We start from the raw sequence: 22,659 nt of genomic DNA, 5'->3' as shown, positions 1-22,659 counted from the left end.
GAGAGAGAGAGAGAGAGAGAGAGAGAGAGAGAGAGAGAGAGAGAGAGAGAGAGAGAGAGAGAGAGGTCCCTGCCAGTCTGAGAGAGAGAGAGAGAGAGTGGAGGGGGGTGTATGGTGCATATGATTGAGGTTAACCCTCATAGAAGACTGGGCTACGATTAAGGTCCTGATGCCCTGGACCGCCACACCCTGTGTGCATTGTTCCAATAGGAGGAACTCAGGGGGGGCCGCATACTTACCACCTTACCCAGTACCCTTCGGTAAACAGGTCGGTTGTTGACACCGTTAGGTTACCCCGACCTGCCCAGGCAAGGCTGGAGATCTGGTCCCTCTCAGCAATCAGCCATGGATGGGGAATCGATCACTTGCCATGACTAAATAGAACACAAGATACCCATCAGAATTAGGTAACAACTTCAGAGACAGAGTCATAGACAGATAGCAGTGAATATTTCAGATATATAGTACAAGCTGCAGATAAACTAACATAACCAACCAATTTCTATGTTTTTTTTAGCAAAATAACCCCATTTGGTTCCAAACTTACCCTGGGCTGATGTCTCAGTGTCAGATATTTCTTCTGAAGCCGTGCTCTGAGATGAGGATTTTACTGATGTAGTTTCTGTAGATTGGTCTGCGTCTCGTTTCCTCAAGCTGTTTGAAAAACATCCGATCCAAATTTAGAAAAAGTTACTGATACATTTGACCCTGACTCGTATTCATGACACGATTCCTGTATTTTACATAGTTGCGCCTGGAAGTGTTCAAATTGACTTTTGCATTTGTAATTTGACATGTACTCGTGAAATAATTCTTCTATTTTATATACAGTAGTTTAGCCTGGGACTCTTCATATAAACTTTTGTATTTGTCTCAGCTAGTGTGAATGCATTCTGCTGGTGTGAATGCATTCTGCTGGTAACTTCCAGAAGAATTGAATGTTTGACGTCACTGATGAGGTCACAGCTGACCGTTGTGTTGCCATGGAGATCATATATTCTTAGAAACAAGATGTCAGGCAGCACGACCGCTCAGTGGTTAGCACCGACTGAAGGCGGGTGTGCATTACGGACGTGTAAACTAAACAAATCTTGATGCTAATGATACTGAAAAACAAACACACATCAAGATACAGTTTWATGAGYAAAAACTTACCATAAACTTCACCCTGGTGCCAATAAATTCCCACAAAGCTTTTTAGTAATCACTTGGTGAGAGTGTTAGCTAACGGCAGTGTGTAGCATACTCTCCTCTCATTGGTCAGTCAATGACAGCCTCGCTGATTGGTTGTACGCTAAGCGACAGCGACAAAAGTTGAACATTTTTCAACTTTCATAAGTCGCGTCGCAAGCTCTACGTGTACGAGCGCGAAATTTCACATGCACTATTTTCGCCGGTCGCTTAGCTGGAGGAGGGCACGCGATTGTCGCCTCACCGCACAAGCTCCATAGGAAATGAACGGAGAGCGACGTCGCCTCCCGTGTGTCGAGCACGAGAACATATGATCTCCATGGCAACACAACGGTCAGCTGTGACCTCATTAGTGACGTCAAACAGTTCAATTCATTCTGCACGAGACTGAATGACATGCGCGCGCAAACGATGAAACTGATCGACTGTATGGACTCTATTTAATAAAGGGATTATCCAAACATTTTAAAGTTCAGTGGAAAAGTTTTAAACATTCATGTCAAAATTAAAATCAAAGCAGACTTGTAGGAAATATTATTAATACTTTGAAGAATTAATTGTAAAAAAAAAAAAAAAAAAAAACAATTGTCTCAAAGCTGGGCCTAAAATTTAGATATCAAACATCTGACTTAAAGTAAACCTGAAGAGTCTCTCAGAGGGGATTTTATTGATCCTGTACAGTATTTAGAAAAACACAGACAAGCAGTCACACACAGAATATATTTTAAATATATGACCATATTCAAAATTATTCTCAGAGAAATGTCAAGATAAGATTGTGAAAATCTTAAGCTGAAATTCAACTACTGTATTTTTTGGTTTTAAGAATGTGTGAAATAATCCAGTAGCTTATATTTTATTTTTTGAAAATAAGGGGCAGAGAATAAAATTAGACTTTTCTTTCTGCTTTCTGTCTTTCATTTTATTAATGATTTTTTGTGTATAGAATCAATTTTGTTTTTAAATGAAAATTAATTAAGATCTTGAACTTGAAATAATTCTGTATAAAATACACAGGCACACTTTATTTATTTATTTATTTATTTATTTATTTATTTATTTATTTATTTATTTATTTATTTATAATAAACCATAAACAACAGTAACTTTATTCCCACCCACAAAAAATAAAAAAATAAATAAATAAAATCTGTTCAAGCAACACAATGACAGCCTGATATCAAACAGAAATATCTCATTAAAGAGCTGTCAGCTCCATCACGATGAAGTGCTTCACTTTGTGTTGTGTCAAGCAGCTTTTCGTACTTTTGGCCACAAGATGGCGCCAAAGAGAACTGTGTTGGAAAGCTTCAAGAAATGAACCCTTTTTCAATGCAAGCTTCAGTGCTTCAGAAAAGCTTCATTTGCCCATCACTATTTTGTAGGGGTCTGTGTCTTGTCTGTTTTCTCCCTCTTGTGTCATTACTTATCATCTCTCAGTCTGTTTCCTGCAGTTTCCCTTTCACCAGTCTGCTCTAAGTAATTACTTCTCAGCTGTTGTTCATCTCCTCTCTTCCTCTGTTTAAATTCTTTTCACATCTCCTCATTAGTCGCTGGTTCATTGTTTGGTTCTCACCTGTTATGGTCCCCTTGTCCTTTCCGTTGCCTTCAGTTTTTGTAAGTTTGCTGCCACGTCAGCCTTTTGTTTTATTTTTGTTAATAAATATCTTTATTAAACTCCTCCCCTCCATCCGGACCTGGGTTCATTCCTTCACACATCGTAACACTTTTACAGTTTTGTTAGTAGCAAACAAAGGCTTTTTGGCCTCCATATTTGTCATAATTTTGATATACAAGTCCCACGATTTCCAAGAGTTAGACATAGAAAAATCTCTTTCTGCCTAGTTCTTGTGGTACAACAGACCTAGACTGAGTGGACAATGCTAGTTGCCTTCAGAGCAAGACGAGATGCAGTGAGGTAGTTGCTGACCTGATGGGATTTTCCTGGAAGTGGCTATTCCTGGTGTGACGTCAAGACCTTAATTCATAAAGTGAGTTGTTTTTCCACCATAACAACATATAATTGATTAGAACTACATTGCTGGACAGTATATAAGAGGAAGGAAAACGAAATGATTTTATATTTTGACCTAGATGGCAGTAGTATTGGGAAACTAACTGGATCCGCCTGGTGAATTCTCATTACAAGCTTTTCGCCAAAACCGTAACTGATCTTTGGGGTATTCACTTCAGAAGTTTTATTCTCTGTTTAATTTTCTGTTTTTCATGTATGTCTGCTACAGGACAAGCTCCTTGCCCTGCATGTGATGCTGGTCTCGTGCCCTCTGGTCAGCTGGTCATTAAGACTGAAGCAATCGTGTTCCCTCAAATAAAAAAAGAGAGGGAAAGGTTAATTTTTTTGACTTAATTTGAAAATAATTTTTAAATTTATTTTAATTGGTTTGTTTTTAAGTTAATTTTCATCTGTTTGACTTATCACTGCATATTTTTCTTGAATAGCCTACTTCATTATTTTAAACGGTTGGGTTTTTCAACTTTATTGTTTGGGTGGATTAAAGAAAAACTTTCCTGAATGGGGTGGAAATATTGTGGGTTTATTTTCCTAAGTATGGTTTTATTAGGTTTCTCTAAACAGTTTCTCAGACAAAGTACGACATCCTGATGTCATGTTTTTGTTTTGTTGCCTTTTATTTATTTAAATTCTTACAGCTTATTTCTTTTTATTATTATTATTATTTTTACTTTAACATTTTATTTTCAATATTTGCTTCAAGTCACTATTATTTTCTTGGTCGATTGCTTATTTAATGGTTCAGCTTATGACTTGTTTAGACCAATAATTGGTTCAAATTTTTGAAATAATTATTTTTCCTAATTTATTTTAGTGATCAATGTTTGATCAAGAGGAAGGAATTGTCTTAGAAAAATAAATTATCCTTTAAAGTCCTACATTTCTTCTCAGGCCAAGAGTCATTGACTTCTTTTGCTTACTTTAAAATGTCATCATGTTTTATGATTTTACTCTTCATCCTCTGTTTTCTCTCGGACAAAGTGTTTTCAGATCAGGACAATGTTTAGAAGTAACCATTCCTGTTGCTGTTTATCAAACATTCTCTCCTTGGCCCAGTTTTGTCAGTTTGGATAACATACTGTATAAATGAGTGTATTTGAGACTGCCTCATTTGCACACATTTTGTACCACTGCCTGTGTGACATGATGTGTGTCTTGCATATTGCTATAAATCCTGTTGACCATTTCACGGAGTACTTTCTAGTCTTGAATCTCGTGTTTCTGTCCAGGTAAAAATAAGATTTCCACGGCAAATGAGACATGCTGGGAAGTATGTTTGAGCTCCAACGAGGTATGGAAGCACCTCTGTTTTACTAGGATCCCATAGATCTCCTTTTTTTCTTGCAGTTTGTCTATGCTGTGAGACAGGCTGCAATCACAAGTCACAGCACACTATTCCTAATGGAGCTGCTTGTTTTGGTGTATAATTAGCATCTTTTATTCAAAGCTGTACAATAAGTTATTAGACAAGATAAGGCTACTTCAGTGTAGGTATCCAGCAGTAATTCAACAAATAGAACTTGTACTGTGTCTTTAAATCAAGTTGACAGTTCTAGCTTTTAACATCTGCTAGGCTTTGTCAAAATGCAAACAGAAAAAAAAACATGAATGGACAAATCAAAGTTGAGAATGCTGCGTGGATCCTCCATCTGTCAGGGAGCGCTGGCGTTCATTCTCTCCTGGCAGCTGTCCCAGAAAGCCACAAGTCTGTTGTCCCTGTTTGAGCAGAACTCTGTGAAGTCTTTGAGCAGGCGGTCAGCCAGCCTCTCGTCACCCAGCACTCCGGTCCTCCACGCTTTCGTCAGCATGGTGTTGTAGGCCCAGTAATAGCCCACCCTCTCCTCACCACCAAACGGCCCCTGGCTGTTGGAAGTGGTGGAGTTCCTGCGTCTCCGGGTCTGACCACTGGAATACTTCCTCTTGGAATATGGCAACTGCAGGAACACTGTGCCTGAAAATGTGTGATGGTTAAGTTTTCAGCAAAATGACAAAGTGGTTTGGCTTGTTTTACTTATAGTGATGTGACAAACCTGTAACATGGATGTATTGAGGCTTGTTCTCTGCATGGAAATTAAAAGTTGAGGAAGAAAACGTATCATGTACAAACCCGAACCTGGTACAAGAAGCAAGCAAATAACAAGACTTAATGCACTAAAACACTAGAGAGCATCATCAAGGCTTTAATTCAGATTCTAGATGATTTGGCCACAAAAACAAAGAAGCTAATTTCCTTTAAGACTTCACAAACTTGGAGGTTGAGGAGAACGGCATTACATGATCCTAAAACAGAACGCTGGTTCAATGTTTTGAAGCAAATCAATAGAAACCTGTAGAGAATGGCCTCCTGAAAGAGCTGCATCCTGTCCCAATACGTCTCCGGCTCAAACCCTGTTTGATGACATGGAAATGATGAAGCAGGGGTTAAAATGTGCGATGTTGAGGATGACTCTCCTTCAGAGAGAAAGCATACCTTCAAACAGGTTGTCACTGCCATTCTTAAGCACACTCTGAATGTTGAGGGGTATGAAGAGCTGGGCTCTCAGCGGGTCTCCGTACAAATGAGAGGTCAGAGCGAAAGGAAACTCCAGCACTGGAACCAACAGAAAGCCACAAGAGGCTGCTTTCCTGTGCCACCCTTGGACCTGTTAAAAATGCATTTTATTTCACAGTTATTGAAGATCACACTGTGTATCCATCAAAGGGTGAAAAGGCAGACAATGTTTTTTTGCCTGTTTGTGTTTGTACGTTTAGCAATTTATATACTATCACTGTATACAACTGCATGAAAAAAAAATAAAATTTCACAAAACTATCTTTGGATGTTCATTTACAACTAACTTGGGAGCCTATCCAATTTAGGATGTGCATAGGTATAACTCAGTTTTACAGTGATTGTCAATGGGCCTCATGCAAGAACCGTTTGTACGCACAGATTTGTTCTTAAGTTGTGCGTACGACAGATTTAGGAGAATTTGTGGCATTCACCAATGTTTTCGTATTCTAAGATTTTTTTCAGATACGAACAAAATTCACGAGTGGTCCAGACCTGTCGTATATTTTACGAGCAGTCAGTCTGCTGTTATCCAGACGGATTTTCTTCACTAATAACTTTATATTTCGTTAGTTTGAAGATATTTTGAGTTGAAAATAAATCACACTCCATAATTATGTTGACAATAGGCTATTCTGCTTGAATTAGAGTTATAATTTTAAATGTAATCATTTAGACTAACAATATAAATTGTCCGTCCGTCCGTTTTCTGCCGCTTATCCGGGATCGGGTCGCGGAAGCAGCAGCAGAGAGACCCCGCTCTCCCCAGCGACAATTTCCAGCTCGTCCTGGGGGACTCCAAGACGTTCCCAGGCCAGAGGGGATACATAATCCCTCTAGCAAGTCCTGGATTTTCTCCAAAGTGCCAGAAATATTTMGAAAACATTTTAAAAGGCTTATTTCAGAACCGCAACTGAGACCACTTGAGACCACGCGGGGGGGGGGGGGGGGGGGGGGGGGGGGTACGGTGCACAACAGTGGCTTCTGAACAAATGAAAATGATATAACACAGTTGTTTATACTTTTAGCTGCTCATTTTATTCCACAGCTGACCTGCTAAAATGACAGATTTTCTTCTCTGGATCTCTGACAGATGAACTTCAATCTCTGAACTCGTAAAGTTCTTATTTTTAGTTTTTGCTGTCATTTTCATGAATGAACACTTCCTGATATCTGAGGTAGGAAACATAGCCTTATATGGTGTTGTTGGGGTGGTAATTATGCTAATCCCCTCTCGCGTGCATGAGCAGCTGGATAAAACAGGTGGAATTTACGCAGCTCATTTACGCACTTTTCCTGAAGATAGAAGAGTTTGTTGAATCTGACGTGACATGTTCGTACGAACCCTTCGTACGAACAAAAGTAAGAGAAATTTAGGATAAGAATACGAACATGTTCTTGCATGAGGCTCACTGTTTCCACTTCCTGGGCAGCCCTGAAAGGGGTCCCATTGGAAGCGATATGTGCAGCGGCATCATGGACTTCTCTGAGCACATGCACTAGATTTTACAATGTGAATGTTGCTTCTCCAAATCCTCTAGGACAGGTTCTTTTACAAGGGTCCTCTGGGCCTTCTCAGTGAGGTAGGTGCTCAGGATTCCTTGTGACATCGCTGGTATTTGTCATTCAGTGCTGTCAGAACCGTGCTCTGGCAGTCAGTAGGGATGTAGAAGAACAAAAGTTACATATATAACTATGGTTCTATGAATCCCGAATGACTGCCAGAGATTCTGTCACTCAGAATCATTGCATTTGCGAGAAGATTCTGTAGGAACAGAGCTTCGGATGATGTCAAGCTGTATAGCCTCTGATTAGTCATCCGATTGGTCACAGGTGTGACTCTGTTGGTATTATGGCTTGAACGGCACATACGCGAAGGGAACATTCAGTGCTTTTACCACCGGCCTCTGGCGGTCATTCTGGATTCATAGAACTGTATTTACATACGCAACTTTCATTTTGAGCTGACTCATCACATGACAGCCCATGCACAACTGGAGCACATTGTGGACCGGGCACCTTAGAATAGCAAACGTGTGCATTCTGCTAATTTTCTATTTCAGTCAGTTTAAAGACTATTTTCACAAAACATGGCAAGGATGTGTTTAAGATTATTTTACAAATTTCATGAAGTGCTTTATTCTAAGGTGTTTAGAATAGGAGATACACACCGACCATAAACTCTTTACCCTAGAGCCCAGCTTGGTCCCACTGACTCCCATTATAACCATATATTTTTGATGCACTGTAATTCTGACATAATATAGTACTTTTTTCATGATAACTTAATAAATCTAAGCTTAAACCTTCAAAATATTAGGAAAAACAGTTTTAGGTGGGATGACGTCCCCCAAACTCCCAGGGGCTTCAGACCTTTATTACAGTTTTATTGGAGGCCTTGTTCTCTTATCTTGCAAAATGCATGGAGCTAAAAAAATCTGAATGCTTCAAAAATGGTTTTGATGTGTTTGATGTGTATTCATATTAAAGATTGGTGTGAATTAAGCGTGGGGAAAAAAAAATTGTGTGCGCCCATGTGGGCGTGTCTGTAAAATTCAGGTCACCAAAAGCCATATGGACTCTGTGTATGTTTTTATCATTGCTTTATTTGATGTACTGTAACCCTGACATAATATAATGGTTTTATCATGAATACTAAATCTAAAGCAGTAATACTCCCTGCGAACGGGTTGTCGCAGTTGAATGACGAAAATTACGTCACCAGGCTTTGGAGCGTCGTGTCGACAGCCTCTTTTGGCACAACCCCCCGGCAGAACATTTAACCCCACCTCCCGTGTCGACGGTAATGTGTGATTGGTCTGAAATTCGTGGGCGTGTTTGTGCTGCGCTCGGGGGAAAAAAAGGAAAAAGTACAACTCGCTCCCAGACTAGAAAGCAGAGTTTTATAAGATAGAGTCAAACAGTGAAAAACTTATGGCTTGTTTGGTTGTGCTTAATATGCGCTGCTACACTCAGTAAAAAAGAGGGGAAAAAAGCACTGACTCACTCCCAGAGCCGACACCGGGAAGCAGAGTTTTATAAAGATAGTCATACGTGAAAAACTCATGAATGAAGATAAAAAGACATTGTGCATGGAGGAATCTGACTGATAAAAACTGTGGAGCTTTAACCAGGACAGATGTGGACAAATACGTGGGGTGAGTGACGTCTTTTTTTTTCTGCAATGATTGTCGGCTGTTGCGGGGGGAAATTCCATGCAGTGACGTATGGTTCAGTGGGAGGGGGGTTTCCCGGGCTCGGGGTGTCTCAGCGACTACGAAAAGTGTGTGCGAAAACGACTGCCGATCGACCACATGACCGCGCGTTGACCCGTTGGCGTCGGAGCGAGTATGTTTCAGGCTTAAGACTCTACCTTCAAAATAAAGGGAAAACAGGTTTTAGTTGTAATGCCCATTTACCCCCCCAACCACACTGGGGCTTTAGACCCCCATTATATTGAAAGGAGCAAAAAATGTCAAAAGCTAATAGAAGCTAAGTGGTAGCTAAAAGTGGCAAACTATGGCTAAAAACTATAATTAGCAAAAGGCTAGCTAAAACCTAAAATTGTGGTATAGTAGCTAAAACTAACATAATGCTAACTAAAATAGCAAGAGCTCAGCTAAAAGCAGCTTAACATTAGCTACAAGCTAAATATATTGCTGTGGAAAAATTTAACAAGAAGCAGAAAAACGTGATCCAAGAATAAAGGTGCTTCGTGCAGTGGTTGCTGAGTTTTGTATTGTAGTAAACAAGAACACAGAAGTAAACAGAGCCACCGCGCCGCCTGTGTGCTAACAGTTCTTCTACAGATCAGATCAGGGACCTCATGCATAAAGGATTGCACAGCTTTCACATAGTGCTGGGAGGTATACCATTTTGTTCCGAATACCGGTTTTTATTTTTGTTATGATATGAATTTTCTGAATACCGGACATTCCAGTTTAAATAGCGGAACGTTTCGTCGCGGCCGCCAGTGAACTGTTGTTTCCCGGGGGACATTTTTCCTTGCTGCACCGCTATGTGCATTAGCATGCTAATGTTTGGAGTAGCTAGTTGCAGCAGCAGGTGGTGATTCCGCTGCTTATATTGACTGATGTTTAAAAAAAATCCCGTTTTCGCCGTCGCTGAATGTAGTAAACACCTCTTCAGTGACGTGCACAGTTAGATTTAACACGGTTAGTTAATATGGAGACGTTATGCTGATCGAGACTTAACGTGGTTCTATTGTGAAAAGCCTGCAGGAAGTAGTTCGTAGTGGAGTTAGAATTGACTGGTGTGCAAGGTGAGTCGTGCTGATAACCTTTAATAAATAACATAAAACAATAAACCCGATCATAATCTTTTCTTAACCCTCCTCCTTCACGACTGGACCAAAATGCATGACTACTGTCTCCAACCACAAGTCTAAGAACAGACACAGAGGAGGGAAACAGAGACACAGACAGAGGTACAGCAAAAGAAAAAAATAAGCAGGGTTTGTACATTTTATTATCAGCTGAGCTGTGATGAAAAGAAAAATACCGTCAAATACCGTGAAACCGGAGAAAATGTTGAAAATACCGTGACATAAAAATTTGATCATATCGCCCAGCTCTACTTTCACACTAAAAGTTGACGTACGGAAAAATTTAGAAAAGTGCGCCGCACCAAAAAATTTAGATGTATAAAACTGTGCACATGCAGGTTCCTGTGCACCTTTCTTTTGTCCATCCCAACGAACCTGGAACTGAGCGCACGTGAGACACCTCCCCTGACACGCCTCCATTTAAATATGTAAAATAGATGTAAATGTGTCCAGCGTGTGAAATTCTCCTCTGATTCCTCTCTGTGGGATCAGAAATGATTTTTAGATGCAGGAAAAATATAAATTAAATGGAGAATGAGTGAGAAAACTGTCTAAATAAGTAGTGGGGTGTCATTGATTTATGTGGCGCATTCGCATGGGATAACCAAAGCCTGAGATTTTCCTGAAATTTACAGACATCTCCCGAACGTGATATTGAAGTCTGGTTAGTTGTTGTCTATTTAGTTGAACGCGGCGTTGAACTGACGTTAAAATAAATAAATAAATAAAAAAACATCAAGTTATCCATTTTTTCCTCTCTCCTTTGCTCCTGCGTTACAGCAGGCGCAGTCATCTCCACGGAACCCCACACCACCCCCACGAGCGGGTACGAATGGTAGCCTACGGATTTTTAGCAAAAAATATAGATTTTTGAGGCTCATTAGACAGGTAAACGTCCAAAGGGGTTGACACATATGAACACCTTCCCAGCTGGCGAGGGTGCACGCGCTCCTGGCACGAGAATCTACCCAAAGCGCAGCTGCTGCGCTGCGGCCACAACTCAACTCAGCATCAGCCTGAAGGCTACACACAAAAAAAATAATTATTCTTACTGTACAGTGAGCCACCATTTGCATCCGATTTTGCTCCCTCTCTTCACCCTTATTTTTTAATGTTTTTATGCCGTAAGTAATGTGTCGGGTTTTTTCGGCCCGGGACCCAAAAGGTTTTCAACTATGTGACAAAAATATAAAAACAGTTTACAGACTGGACTGAGGTTCTTTTGATCATTTTTAGGCTGATCTACAGTATTTCCTTTGTGTGTGTGTGTGTGTGTGTGTGTGTGTGTGTGTGTGTGTGTGTGTGTGTGTGTGTGTAAAGTTCAGGTTGCCAAAGGCCATAAGGGCCTTTTACCAGTGGGACGCCTCAGGGATACCCAGTTTATTCCAGCTTTTTAACATTAACATTGCACCTTATTTTTAAAATTATTGCATAATTTGTATTTTTCTCATATTGAAAATCAAGGGTTTTTCCTGACAAAAATGTTAAAAAAAACTTTAAAAATAAGAAGAAATAATACAAAACATTATATGTAGGGTTAGGTCTGAAGTTGTTGAAAAGACTTAATGCAGTGAAAGTAAAAAAAATAATAAATTTAAAATAAATTTTTAATAAACTTTTTGGGGAGGGACTGTTTCTGGGCTTAAGGTAAAAAGTGCATAGTGATTTTAAAAGGTGCCCCAAAGTTTAAAAGGCCTGAAAATCTCCAAAGTCATTGTCATACTGTTAATATGATGCTCTGCTAGACCATTCTTGTGTTTTTTCTGAGCGCTGTTGCACTGTGCACAAAGTTGGTAAGGCGAATGTTATCACAAAATTTTAAAGCCACATCATGTAATAACATAATAACTGAACACTTAAGGGAAAAAGAGGAAGGTACCATTTCGAAAAGCACAGCAGAAGTGACAGCCATCCAGTGCAGCTTGATCTCAAAGGCCGTGTTAGGAGAGAAGTTGCCATGATAATAACAGCTGCACCACTCCGTTCGGTCGCTGCGATTATTGACATCCACATCCAGTGTGACAGTCTTCTGCTCTGGGACTGTAGCAGCTGGAGAACAGAGAGGCGAGTGGGGGCGGGGCAAAGAAGACAGAGGTGGACAGACAAGACAGGAAGAAGCAAAACAAACAAACAAACAAACAAACAAACAAACAAACAAACAAACAGTTTGGTGGTCTGATGAGCAGGCAGGCAGTCAAAAGACCTGAAGCACTGGAGTTGATTGAATGATACAGACAGAGGGCTCCCAAGCCTGAGTCAGAGATGTTCAAGTGTTGATTGTTGCTCTAATCATTAGAAATCTACAGACAGAATAGTCATCTAGATGTTAAAAATAGGCAGACAGCTCCATGGTACTGTGGTAGTTTTTGAACCCTCCACCTGCAGCACACTGAATTGTCCTTAGGTAAGACGCTGTTGTCTCCAACAACTCCTGACATCTGTGTTTCCAGGAGCTCCAGGGGGTAAATTATCACAATAATCATTACCGGCTAAACGTCACAATTAATTGTCCTCAATATTGCTGAATCCTAGTTTTACCCTATGACTGGGTGGTCACACAGATCATATGTCGTCTTTTTATCATTGTCGAGCCGACCGACATGTCAGCTGTTATGGCTCTGTTACTACCGGCACAAAGGCACATCAGGGGTGGGTTGGCTTCAAATCTCCTAGCTGACTCAGTCTATTCACAAATCACATCGAAGCGTCCACAAATCCCAGCTGGAAGTGTTTTATGAAAAGAACTTTAAAAAAATCATTCCTGTGAAATACGACTGTAATGACATCTGGAGAAACGTATGGAAGCTTGAGCGCTAATCACCTTTCAGGGTCTTGTAAAAGCAAACTCCCATAACAGATACTAGTGCTGGGCAGCATGACCAACATTTTATATCACAGTATATGTAATAATTGTCTTTATCATGGTAATATTAGATGATAGTTTTTATTCCATCCCAGCTCAGACTGATGTTAAAATGTACAAACGCTGCTTTTTAATCAGCAAACAGAGGTCAGCTGAAGTTATTCTCTTCCTGCAACTCAAACTATTTCTTGACTTTTTTCTCTTACTGTACCTCTGTCTGTGTGGCGTTGTCCCCAATTTTACTAGCGGGCGTGTGTGTTGCAACGTTCCGAAAGAAAAAAATGGTTTCATTACAAACCAGTATACCGCCCAGCTCTAACAGATATTTAAATGTCTAACATAGGTAGCTTAAACACCAGTTAGGATAGAGATTTCTATAAAATCTGATCTCTGAGAGGGGTGCACTCTTTTGGCCTAATGTGACACAAACAAAGACAGTTCTGTCAGAGACCCACATCAGACTGGAAATCTTAACAGTGTGGACTGGGATGATCAGGATGGGTATACCTAGCAGTGCAGCGGCCTGGCTGCGTCCCCCAAAGCTGCGGCTGAAGGAGCTGTGCCTACTTGCGTAGGAAGCAGGCCGACTAGGCAGCCAAGGCAGGAGGAATGCTGGGAGGTCACAGGGTTGCCGCTCCTCTAGCACGAAGGCCACCTCGAACCACTTCCTCTGGAATATGGAAAAATCCTCCAGTGCTGAAGTTGACCAGCCTCCAGCAGCTGCAGACTGATGCTGAGGGGTCTGGCCTGGAGTCACATGAGAACATTTGTTTAGTTTCTCATAAAGAGCTGCTGTTTATGTTTTCACTTCGTGTTCTTTACCATCTTTTTCTCCTACTATTCTGTAGATGTAGAAGCCATAGACAAAAGTACGCATGGCCTCTCCTGAAGCGTGAGCCACCAAACCCTCATCTAGCATTTTCTACATAAAACAAAGGCGAAAACAGTCAAACACCTTGTAAAATACAAACATAACAAATTATAATAAAAAAAACTTTTTAAACAGTATTTCCAAAAGACTAAACTTTTTTTTCTTAAACACAGTAGTGCACATCCGCACTTGTTTTCCTGTTCCTAGTTTTTTCTGTGTTTTTCCAACATTTACATATCCAAATGTTCTGCTGAACCAGGAGATGGGTGATGAAACACTAGTTTTTTTTTGTAACTTTTGCAGTTTTCCTAATATTTAACATTTAAAATAAAATTCCCCACAGAAACTCAACAAAGTATCTTGAATTCCTTCAAAAACAGCTCTCTTTGATATCTGCTTTGGCACACTTGCTCTATTTTTGTCTCCCTTTGCTAATTTTACCCATCATTCTTACACTTTTAGCTCTTTTTGATGTTAAGCTACTTTTTACTTTTAAATAAAGTTTTGCTATTTTGGCTTTGAGGTACAGTTTTGATCAGTTTTAGTTTTGGTATAGTTTTGAAATTTTACTGTTTTGCTCATTTTACAGCTTAAGCTTCAGTTGCACTGGTTTTGGCTTCTAGTCTCTCACACTCAGTATCTCACTATGGGAAGTGCCTTCAGGCGTGACCAATCATGGAAGTTCCAATACCACCACGTCTGTCCTTGACAAACCAATACCTGCTTGGCATGGGGGTAGAGCTGCAAGACAGCAGGAAAACCTGTGATAACAGTGCTTAATATGGCGATGACGATATGACTTGCGATAAATGAATAGTTTAATGATCACATTCATACACCAATGGTGAACATAAGGATCAATTAAGGGGATCAGTGATTACCATTTGACATATGACTGCACAATGCCAGGAATAAACACTCTGGTTATCTCTGGTTGCCTGCTCTAACCACTAGGCCACAACCATTTTAGTTAATGTTGTACTGGTTTTAGCAGTAGCTTCTTTTTGATTTTGTTCTGAATATTTTAGCGTTTGTTCTGTTTCAGTTCCAGTCTGTTTGTTTTAGCTTCTGTTTTTGTTTTAACAACTCAGCTTTTTAAACAGATTGTAGCAAAGTTATTCAGCACTCATCATTCATACTGTATCTTTGCAGAATAAAATCAGTTTTATTGGTTTCTGATTTTGCATTTACATGCATCTGCTGTCATGTGCCAACACCTACAGGGGTTAGACAAAAAAACCTGAAACACCTGGTTTTAGACCATAACATCCCTTTCAGACAGCTTCCTCTTGCGTCCACAGTTAATCCTGTTGGATGTGGTTGGTCCTTCTTGGTGGTATGCTGACATTACCCTGGATACCGTGGCTCTTGATACATCACAAAGACTTGCTGTCTTGGTCACAGATGCTCCAGCAAGACGTGCACCAACAGTTTGTCCTCTTTTGAACTCTGGTATGTCACCCATAATGTGTGCATTGCAATATTTTGAGCAAAACTGTGCTCTTACCCTGCTAATTGAACCTTCACACTCTGCTCTTACTGGTGCAATGTGCATTTAATGAAGGTTGGCCACCAGGCTGGTCCAATTTAGCCATGAAACCTCCCACACTAAAATGACAGGTGTTTCACTTTCATTGTCCAACCCCTGTATATTACGGTGACACTTCAGGGAACATGAAATAATTCTTTATTGCACTTAAGCAGACATAAGAACATGCAGTACAACATTTACCTGCATAATATCCACAGCTATTCCGTGTGTAGCCACACCCTCCACATTCATGACCAGCCAATGAACCACCTCTGCACTGATAAAGCAGTTCAGTGGCAGGCCCTTCTGTTCTGGGAGCAGCTGTACACCATTCCTGTAATATCATCAGAGATGAGATATACCACTGAGAAAGAAAACCAAGGGTTTGTCTGAAAGTATGTTTGTTTGTTCTGTAAATCTTGTCTGCACAGCAATTTAAATAAAAGGAATGCATATCACCTGTGACCTTTCATACCTGAGGTTTAGACTAAGATTTTGCTGAGAAATGACAGAGCTGTAACCATTTAGTTCAAACCTGAATATCAGTGTTATTCATAATCTCATGGGATAATCATAAAATATCATGTTCTGAGTTTGTGATGGGAATGACTCTTAGCTACAGATAAGCCACATCAAATTTCAGCTTAATGTCTGTAAAATTAGATGAGTAATGCTTGTGTTTGCTAAGGTTAATTAGCTGTGGCAGCCATCTTGACTCCAAAATTGCATTAGGAGTCATTTGATTTACTGTGCATCTACAACTCTCTGCAAGTTTAACCTGCAGACTCAATCCAGATTAAATTAGGTACTGCTCTTGAACACTTTGGAGTAAATCACAAGCCTAGTCTCTATGTAAAGCAATCTGACTTTTTAATTTCATAAGTCAAAATTGTTGTAACTGTAACTATTTATTGATTAAAGTTAAAATACACTATAACCATCACTTTTTTCTCATTTTCAAAGTTGCATATTGAATAAAAGGTAACGTGATTACACAGCTATAGTCACACATTTTGGGCTATGAAGAGTCTACAGATGAACCCAGTTGGTCAAAAGAGGTGTCAATCAAAAGAAGACAACCAATCAAATCATTTAAACAGAGTATTATGCAAATTCAAAGTCCCTGGTAGTGTGGGTCAGACTATAGAAAGGGAGGAAGTAATCTCATACTGGGAATGTTCCTCTGGCGGTACATTGATTGTTAAATTTGCCTACTGGCTCATAATATATTTGGGTAACACACGCATACACATATTTGTGCTGTTCTTCATTCATTGCAGCTCTGCAGTAATATCACATAATAACCACAGACAAAACAAAAGTCTTACGTAGAATGTTTTATGGCCTCGAGGATCTCTAAGAGTGTTGAAGAGGAGGACAGACAGAGGGTCCCTGTTGCAGACTGTCCACTGGGAAGAACCATTGAGACACAGTTTAAACATTAAGGTTTCAGTGGTTTCTTCTAATTAGCCAAATTGTTTATAACTAAGAACAGAGTGATTCTCAGATCCTCACATTTTGGAAATATTTCTAAAATAAATTTTAAGGATTCTTATTTGTGTGTTGTAGCAGAAACTAACAGAAAATAAACAGAATTGCAAACAATTGAATAGTGTCACTACAATACAAGTTAGAAGTCACCTGGTGTCAGTGCTACTAGTTGCAGACTCTCCTGCAGAGTTTGTTGGTGCTCCAGCAACCACCCCGAGTGGAATTCTCTCTGTAACTTCAGTGGTTTCAGCAGGCAGCTACAGTCAAAAAAATAAAATAAAATAAAATAAAACAAAATAAAAAATAAAATAATAAAAATTTTCAAAAGTTTTTGTTCCATAATACAAGATTTTTTTCTTCTCCAGTCTATCAAACTCAACCTATCTTCAGAAAAACATTACTCTGCAACCAGGTGAAGACAAAAATACACAAAATTTAAATGAAAGCATCAAACATTAAAATTACATTTCTTAATAAATAACTTCCTTAAATTCAATAGATTTTTTTTGCTTGTTGGTCCTGGCAGTTTTTGTGAATATGTAAAAGTTTTTCATTGTTTCTTCCACACAGAAACAGAGCTGTATGAGTTCTAAAGCAGCAGTCCCCAACCCCCGGACCGTGGCCCAGTACCAGTCCGTGGGTCGTTTTGTACCGGGCTGCACAGAAAGAATAAATAACTTAGATTATTTTCGACATATTTATTGTTTGAGTCTGAACAAGGTTTTATTTTTGAAAAATGACCGGATTCTCTATGTTACGTCCGTCTATAACTCACTCTTGACGCGTCAAGACGCTTGTCTTGGTGAAAACAGACGTCTTTGGAAAGTTTCTTTACAAAGGAAAAGGGGAAAAGTCATTGGCACACGTCAGGAAGACACTGCTAATACAAGTACAAAGTGAGTGGATTGACGTTTATTATTATATTTACAAAATACTAGCTCTTGTGTTGGTCGTAGGCTATCATTTTATTTTGTTGTATTCATCTGTTATATCTGTTGGTCTGTGAAAATATGTCTGACAATAAACTGGTCTGTGGTGCAAAAAAGATTGGGGACCGCTGCTCTAAAGTGTGTTCTGTAATACTTCAAAGAGCAAACAAGGTTAATGAATGATAAAACAGCCTTAAATAGAAAATAAAACCTTTACTAATAACCTAAATCTAAGGCCAAAAGGTTTTTATCACTGAAAAAAAAATTATTAATAATTACAATATACATTAAAAAGAATGCGGGAAATGGGAATAGTTTTATAAAACTAACATTCTCCCTCCAGCCATACCTCATTAGATAGTGAAGCTAAAAATGTTTATTTTAGGGATGGGGCTGATCTGATCCAGTATTAGTATCAGTTTCTGATTCAACATAAATCATGGATAGAAGTTTCCAATAAAACCCGCGGAGATTTCCGATCAATGAGCCATGTTTAATGCTTTAATGTTGTTTGCTAAAATGACTCAAGTGATTCTTGCTGCTCTGTGAGCTGGCAACTGTGGAATGGATTTTATGAATGATGATGTATCTCAATGAGATGCGGAGTAATGAGACACCGTCCATGAAATCCATTCCACAGTTTACATCCAGCTAGCAGGTGAGCATGGTGAAGAACTGTGGCTAACCCACGTTTCAGCACAAGCTTCTCTGCGACTCCCTTTTAATTTGTGTCAAACTTCCGACTATAGATCAGTTTTTAAACTGTGTTGATATAGGCCAAGAAAAACCAAAGTTAGGATAAATAATTCACGCCATCGTCTGGTGACAATAGAGAGCAGGAGAGAGTAAAGCTAAGTTTATAGTTTATAGCTACATGTGGTTTATAGGTTTATTTCAGAATTATAGCTTTACTATATATAGGTTTATATATAAACTTATATATAGTATAGGTTATAGTATAGCGCTCCCACCTTTGCTTACACTGACGCAATCACACCGTCCCTGCCCCTGCGTGTTGGTCCTGCTTGTGCTCACTGCGTCTGGTTGAGCAACTCCAAAATTTTGCGAGTGAGTGTGTCGCTCTACATTTAAAAAGTTTGTTTTTCTGTTAAGGTTTTTTCACCTTTTTACAACATTTTACAAGTTATAAAGTGTACTGCCACATGTCCATTCGGAGAATACTCCACCAACTAACCATCAAGTATAAGTGCCTACACTGCTTGAAAGGGTGCATGGGCCATCAGCTGTGCCCTGTGCTTGTCAGTAGCTGCGTTTCCATTGTAAATGTGTGCAAAACTTTGTCGATATTCTGTTAATGTCGAAAAAAAAAAACTGTTTCGCAATTGCAGTGTTTCCATTAAGTAAGAAATGCTATTAAAGTCAAGCGTGAATACGTTTGTTCTCACGATAAGTCATTACAAACATTGCGGCAATGGATGTAAATACAAGCATAATTGCTACCATGACACTAGCGCTCATCATCAGAGGAGACGTCGGCGTCTTATCGAGGCTTTCGAGTGACAAGCCTCTTATACTTGGGAGCGGTTACGTATGCTGCGTTTTTGGGAAATTGTAGTCGGTGAGTTTACTATTTTCTTTTAATACTTCATTCATTTCACTACTACTTTTACTTCCTGTTGCCTTCTTTGTCGTCGTCGTCTTTTTCGCCAGTAGAAACAGCCGTCATTGATCACGTAACTCCCGTGATGCAAAACAAGTGTTTCCATTGCAGTTTTGCAAAACACACCAATTTCGATAAGGCAGAAAAACAACCTCATCCTAGAATAAAAATATTTTGTCAAAAAAAGTAAGTATTTTCGAAAATTGACGTGTTTCCATTGAGCAAATATATTTTCGAAATTCTAATTTGCGCATTTACATGGACAATGGAAACACAGCTACAGTGGGGAAAATAAGTATTTAGTCAGTCACCAATTGTGCAAGTTCTCTCCCACTTAAAAAGATGAGAGAGGCCTGTAATTGACATCATAGGTAGACCTCAACTATGAGAGACAAAATGTGAAAAAAAATTTGAGAAAATCATTTTGTCTGACTTTTAAAGAATTTTTTTGCAAATAATGGTGGAAAATAAGTATTTGGTCAATAACAAAAGTTCATCTCAATACTTTGTTGTATATCCTTTGTTGGCAATGACAGAGGTCAAATGTTTTCTGTAAGTCTTCACAAGGTTGGCACACACTGTTGCTGGTATGTTGGCCCATTCCTCCATGCAGATCTCCTCTAGAGCAGTGATGTTTTGGGGCTGTCGGCGGGCAACACGGACTTTCAACTCCCTCCAAAGGTTTTCGATGGGGTTGAGATCGGGAGACTGGCTAGGCCACTCCAGGACTTTGAAATGTTTCTTACGAAGCCACTCCTTTGTTGCTCTGGCAGTGTGCTTGGGATCATTGTCATGCTGAAAGACCCAGCCACGTTTCATCTTCATTGCCCTTGCTGATGGAAGGAGGTTTGCACCCAAAATCTCACAATACATGGCCCCATTCATTCTTTCATGTACACGGACCAGTCGTCCTGGTCCCTTTGCAGAGAAACAGCCCCAAAGCATGATGTTGCCACCCCCATGCTTCACAGTTGGTATGGTGTTCTATGGATGCAACTCCGCATCCACTTCCCTCCAAACACGACGAGTTGTGTTTTTACCAAATAGTTCTACTTTGGTTTCATCTGACCATATGACATTCTCCCAATACTCTTCTGGAACATCCAAATGCTCTCTAGCAAACTTCAGACGTGCCTGGATATGGACTGGCTTAAGCAGGGGGACACGTCTGGCACTGCAAGATCTGAATCCCTGGCGTCGTAGTGTGTTGCTGAAGGTAGCCTTTGTAACATTGGTCCCAGCTTTCTGCAGGTCATTCACTAGATCCCCCCTTGTGGTTCTGGGATTTTTCCTCACCGTTCTTGTGATCATTTTGACCCCACGGGCTGATGAGATCTTGCGTGGAGCCCCAGATTGAGGGAGATTAGTAGTGGTCTTGTATGTCTTCCATTTTCTGATTATCGCTCCCACAGTAGATTTCTTCACACCAAGCTGCTTGCCTATTGCAGATTCAGTCTTCCCAGCCTGGTGCAGGTCTACAATTCGGTTTCTGGTGTCCTCCGACAGCTCTTTCGTCTTCACCATAGTGGAGTTTGGAGTGTGACTGTTTGAGGTTGTGGGCAGGTGTCTTTTATACTGTTAACGACTTCAAACAGGTGCCATTAATACAGGTAATGAGTGGGGGAAAGAGGAGCCTCTTAAAAAAGAAGTTACGGGTCTGTGATAGCCAGAAATCTTGCTTGTTTGTAGGTGACCAAATACTTATTTTCCACCATTATTTGCAAAAAATTCTTTAAAGTCAGACAAAATGATTTTCTCAAATTTTTTTTCACATTTTGTCTCTCATAGTTGAGGTCTACCTATGGTGTCAATTACAGGCCTCTCTCATCTTTTTAAGTGGGAGAACTTGCACAATTGGTGACTGACTAAATACTTATTTTCCCCACTGTACATTCTATAAATTAAAAATTAAAGAGGGAAGTCTGCTTTTTCACATATAATCATTTGATTAAATAGAAAACACAAATCTGATCTATTTTGGCAGGTAGGAAATCTGAAAAGGATAAACATTTATATTAACAAACACCTTACAAAACAGAATGCTGACATTGCCAAGAAAGCTAGATTATTAAAGAAACAGGACAAGAAGGTTTTCATCAAAGCAAAGAATACACCAGAAAATGTAAGAGGACCAGTGACATGCAGAAGGGCCTCGCCTGCTGTCATGGAAAGACAAAAAAGACAATAATAAAATAACAACGGAAAGAAATCAGAAACAAAAGGAGAAGCCCCACACCAAACACCTGCAAAAAGAAGCTAATTACCTCAAATACTTCTTAAAATCAAATATAAATTCAGTCTAAAGTAATCCAAGTTCAGGTAAAAAATTAAAACATCGTAAAAAGGGTCAATGATTTTGTCAGTCATTTTACATAGATTCTTTACACAGATTCTGCTGACAAGCTTTATGAAGATGTTGAGTTCATTTTCCAGTAGAACTTGGCATCAGGATGGGAGACTGTGACGAAGAAAAGAATCTGCGCAGTCTGCTGGCTTCTTTAGATTTATTGTTTGTTTGTTTTTTGTGTACAGTGCCCTGAGACAACAGTTGTTCTGACTTGGCGCTATATAAATAAACTGAATTGAACTGAATTGAATTTGCTCAGACTGCCAAAATACCAAAAGCTGGCTATGCAATATTCAAAATTTCTGAGACACTGAATTTTTGTTTTTCATTATTTGCAAACTATAATCATCAAAATTATAAGAAATAAAGGCTTAAAATATTTCACTCTATGTGTAATGAATCTATGTAATACATGAGTTTCACTTTCTAAACTGACAAACAAAAAACTCAAATCAAGCACTCACCTTGCGTGGACTATCTACAAATGTTAAAGCTGTGGCCACACTTGACAGGTCACTCACAGCTGCGGAGGGCTTAGCCTGTTGCTGCTGCTGTTCTTCCAATGTCCTGATGGGAAACAGTTCAGACTTGGCATTAATATCCATCCTGGTCAATCTGATCATAATTGAAAGACAAGCAAAGCTGTCGACTGATACTGTAGGCTGTTTTTCAGCATTGGAGTTTTACAAGTTCAGATCCTCAGTGTCTTTATCCTGACACAAAGTGCATTCAATTCATTAATGAAATCATTCCTTTCCTCTTATTTGACTGATAGGTGTCAGGTTGTGAAACATGGAAGCTCTGTGTCCGGGTCTCTTCCCTGTTCCGTGGGAGTTCCGCAGGGTAGCATACTGGGCTCATTGCTTTTCCTATTATACATAAATGAA

At 39.6% G+C, this 22,659-nt stretch overlaps 1 protein-coding gene across 1 annotated transcript in view; it reads right to left on the bottom strand.

Annotated features, from left to right (window-relative positions):
- Window positions 1–4,637: 4,637 nt before the first annotated feature.
- depdc5 (DEP domain containing 5, GATOR1 subcomplex subunit) overlaps window positions 4,638–22,659 on the bottom strand; it is a gene marked incomplete at its 5' end in the record, with an annotated part of 56,191 nt that continues 38,169 nt past the window's right edge. Inside the window, 11 exon segments of the mRNA XM_014008997.1 lie at window positions 4,638–5,174; window positions 5,254–5,336; window positions 5,551–5,611; window positions 5,694–5,865; window positions 11,999–12,168; window positions 13,490–13,729; window positions 13,805–13,904; window positions 15,586–15,718; window positions 16,713–16,793; window positions 17,026–17,132; window positions 22,237–22,339. Of these exon segments, the coding sequence (XP_013864451.1) occupies window positions 4,876–5,174; window positions 5,254–5,336; window positions 5,551–5,611; window positions 5,694–5,865; window positions 11,999–12,168; window positions 13,490–13,729; window positions 13,805–13,904; window positions 15,586–15,718; window positions 16,713–16,793; window positions 17,026–17,132; window positions 22,237–22,339 (1,549 nt within the window).

This window comes from Austrofundulus limnaeus, unplaced genomic scaffold, assembly GCF_001266775.1.
Source record: "Austrofundulus limnaeus strain Quisiro unplaced genomic scaffold, Austrofundulus_limnaeus-1.0 Scaffold54, whole genome shotgun sequence".
Lineage (NCBI taxonomy): Eukaryota > Metazoa > Chordata > Actinopteri > Cyprinodontiformes > Rivulidae > Austrofundulus > Austrofundulus limnaeus.
The sequence above is the reverse complement of the archived record's forward strand: the minus strand, read 5'-3'. Positions and strand labels throughout refer to the sequence as shown.